Here is a 3040-nt window from a genome sequence, read left to right on the forward strand (position 1 = left end):
TGGATGTTTTGTTTGATCAAGCTGTGGTTAGAACAGCAGTGTTACTGAATGTGTGAATGTCTATAAATAAGCTGCAAAGCATGTTTGCAAACCGGCTTGTCCTTTTACATAGTACGATGAATCGCCATTTCTAGTGTGCTTTTTCGTTCAAGTAAAGATGTGATTGGGTTGGTTAGGTAATGGGTCAAAACGGGTCTGGACGGGTCGGGTTGACATGGTCACATACTCACATGGATGATATAAGATCTGTTAGACACTCTCATGTTTCAGACAACTCAGATCCTGTAAACATAGTTTGAAAAAACTCATTTGAATATTACCAACTGAATAAAACAACACCATAATCACATTTTAGTAACCACAATTCATCATTCACTCCACACTCTTTAACAAACAAGTAACTGACATAGACAGTACAGAGAGGCATACATAGCCCTCAATTATTCAATAACATAACATAACTTTGAAATGAAAACTAAAATTAAAGCATATAATATCAAGCATATGTAACAAGGCCAGTGTGATATTTAACAGTTATGTTTGAGAATTAAACCAGTTCCATTAAGTTTTTCATCAATTAATTTGTCTATCTTTTCTTTCATCTCATTTGTAAAGTAGTTTTTCCAATCTCCATCTTCAGCCTTTCTGAAATAAAGCTTGTTTTCCAACCCACCAACTCTAATACTTCCCGTTTTATTAACTTCCAAGTTGCTCATATTCTCAAAACTACATAAACTTGTAATCTTTTCAATAACGCCCGCTTTCTCTTCTTCAGTCGAAAAGGGGTAACCCATGAACTCTGCAAGCTTCTTCGCATTGCTTGTCGGATCCTTTTTCAGATCTTCGTATTTCAAAAAAAGAATTCTGTCTGGCCTTTTAAGACTTGCTTTCCAGTACCCTAAAATATGATCCCAATAAGGTCCATACCCCGAAATGCCTTGACAGAACTCTTCAAACGCTTCCTCAAAAGGCGCGTCTTCACTGGTTATGTTCATCGCTTTCGTACGAAAATGATAATGAGAAACTATGACATCTTTAATGTTGCGATACACATAAACTATCTTGCAGTTTGAAGCAATGACTGATTCGGGCAATGAAGGATAAGGAAAGTGTGTGGCCACAAGTGGTAAGCCCGAGTTTTTGTGATTTTCCTCAATTATTTCAAGTCCCCTTTCTAGGAATGGAACACATTCATGAACATTTTTGTTGAGCAAAGGAGTGGTGGAGTCATCAAACTTTTGTCGGGTAACGATGGCGAAAGCCAACGACTTGAGCCAAGTAGTGCCGGTTTTGGGGGAACTGCATAGAAATATATCGGTCGGGTAAGCTTTAAAGCTTTGTTGAGCTAGATGTCCTCCCACAACTAACTGTTGACTCGTCCAGTAGTTTTGATACTTGTAAAAAGTTATCTTGCCTTTAGACCAGCTACAAGTGTGTTGAGGAAGTGTTTTCAACATCTCCTCCATTAAAAAGATGGATAGGATGGTTTAGCAAGTTTTGTTACTTTTTAGTGAGGATTGTGAATTTAGTAAGTAAACTAATTCCAAATTTAAAGATCCATAGGTGCAGCTATATCGTGCTTTACGTTTCTTATATTTTATTTATTACTAAGTCTGGATACTTGGTAGGTATAGCAGATTAACATCTAATCTAATAATATAGTACTACTTTTTAATTAGAAAAAAATATTACATGCATTATTACTACATACTTAGTAGCATCTTCCATAATTACTCCGTAATATTTTAATCAAACTTTGCTGTCCGCTTAATATTAAATTTGGATCAAGACAAATTAGTAGGTAGGCTAGCTAAACATGACATATTTATACACTACACTTTAACAATTAACTTCAAGTCAATTTATCTCTTGTCATAAAGAAAAATTGTGTGTGTTGTGCAAACCGTGTCAGCTTGACTAACACGTCCGACTTCCTTTTAATACTTTGAATTCTATTTTCAATTTCCCTTTTAATATTATCCATCTTGACATTTGGACATCACAAATTAATAGCTTGAGTGGTTTAAAATATTATATTATTTTTCTTGATTATTATACGCATTATTACTTGTGAGTTTATCCTTTACGACACAAATATGATGTATTTAAAAAATGTCTACGTTTCTCAACGAATGTTCAAACCCAATTTAAATGCATAGTAAAAGCCTTTCAATATTACAAAGGAGGTGAATTCGACAATAATGCATTTCATGACTTCTTTACCAATAATGACATCCATTCTTGTTTTTCTTGCCCATACATGCCTCACCGAAATGGTAAGTTTGAAAGAATGCTTCCAACTATTAACAACAACATTCACACCATATTATCTCATGCACGTCTTCCGCCCACATATTGGGCAGAGGCCCTTAACACGTTCACTCATTTTCTTAGCATTCTACCTTCCTCAACCATTCAAAATGACACAGCTCACTTTCGACTTTTCAAACAACACCCAGCTTATACCCACTTACGTGTTTTCAGTTACGTGTGTTTTCCTCACCTTAGTACCACTAACAAACTAGCACCACGCTCCACGCCTTGTATCTTCCTTGGATACCAATCAGATCATCGTGGTTTTGTTGCCTTGATCATTCTACTCAAAAGATCACCATCTCACGTCATGTTGTCTTTAATGAAACCGTCTTTCTGTTTGGTTCGGTATTCCCACATAACATCCATCTTATGAGTTTCTTGACTCTATTTCACCGTCATTTCCTCCAGCCTTTCAGGCTCAACCTACACCTATTACCCAACATTCTGCTACCTCGACCATTGATTCACCCACTCCCACCCCAACCACCTCTCCATCACCTCCTTCTCCACACCCTATGATGACCCGTGGCAAACACGACATCACTAAACCTACCACCCTGCTCAACTTACACACTACTACTATTACTAACCCTTCTTCCGTTCCCTGGTCATATTTACAGGCTCGTAAGGATCCTACCTAGCATAAAGCCATGGATAAGGAATATCATGATCTTATTTCTAATGGCACTTGGGTACTTGTTCCATGCCCACCCGGGGCTACTGT

The 3040-nt window shown here is 37.1% G+C and overlaps 1 protein-coding gene across 1 annotated transcript; it reads right to left on the reverse strand.

The window, feature by feature from the left end:
- Positions 1 to 527: 527 nt before the first annotated feature.
- LOC139860407 (flavonol sulfotransferase-like) lies at positions 528 to 1466 on the reverse strand. The gene has a single exon (XM_071849169.1). The coding sequence runs from the start codon at positions 1464 to 1466 to the stop codon at positions 528 to 530; it is 939 nt and encodes a 312-aa protein (XP_071705270.1).
- Positions 1467 to 3040: the final 1574 nt, after the last annotated feature.

This window comes from Rutidosis leptorrhynchoides, chromosome 7, assembly GCF_046630445.1.
Source record: "Rutidosis leptorrhynchoides isolate AG116_Rl617_1_P2 chromosome 7, CSIRO_AGI_Rlap_v1, whole genome shotgun sequence".
NCBI classification, from domain to species: domain Eukaryota; kingdom Viridiplantae; phylum Streptophyta; class Magnoliopsida; order Asterales; family Asteraceae; genus Rutidosis; species Rutidosis leptorrhynchoides.

Excerpts from the sequence above, each read along its gene's own strand:
- LOC139860407 (XM_071849169.1), bottom strand. The coding sequence starts at position 1,466 with ATGGAGGAGATGTTGAAAACACTTCCTCAACACACTTGTAGCTGGTCT.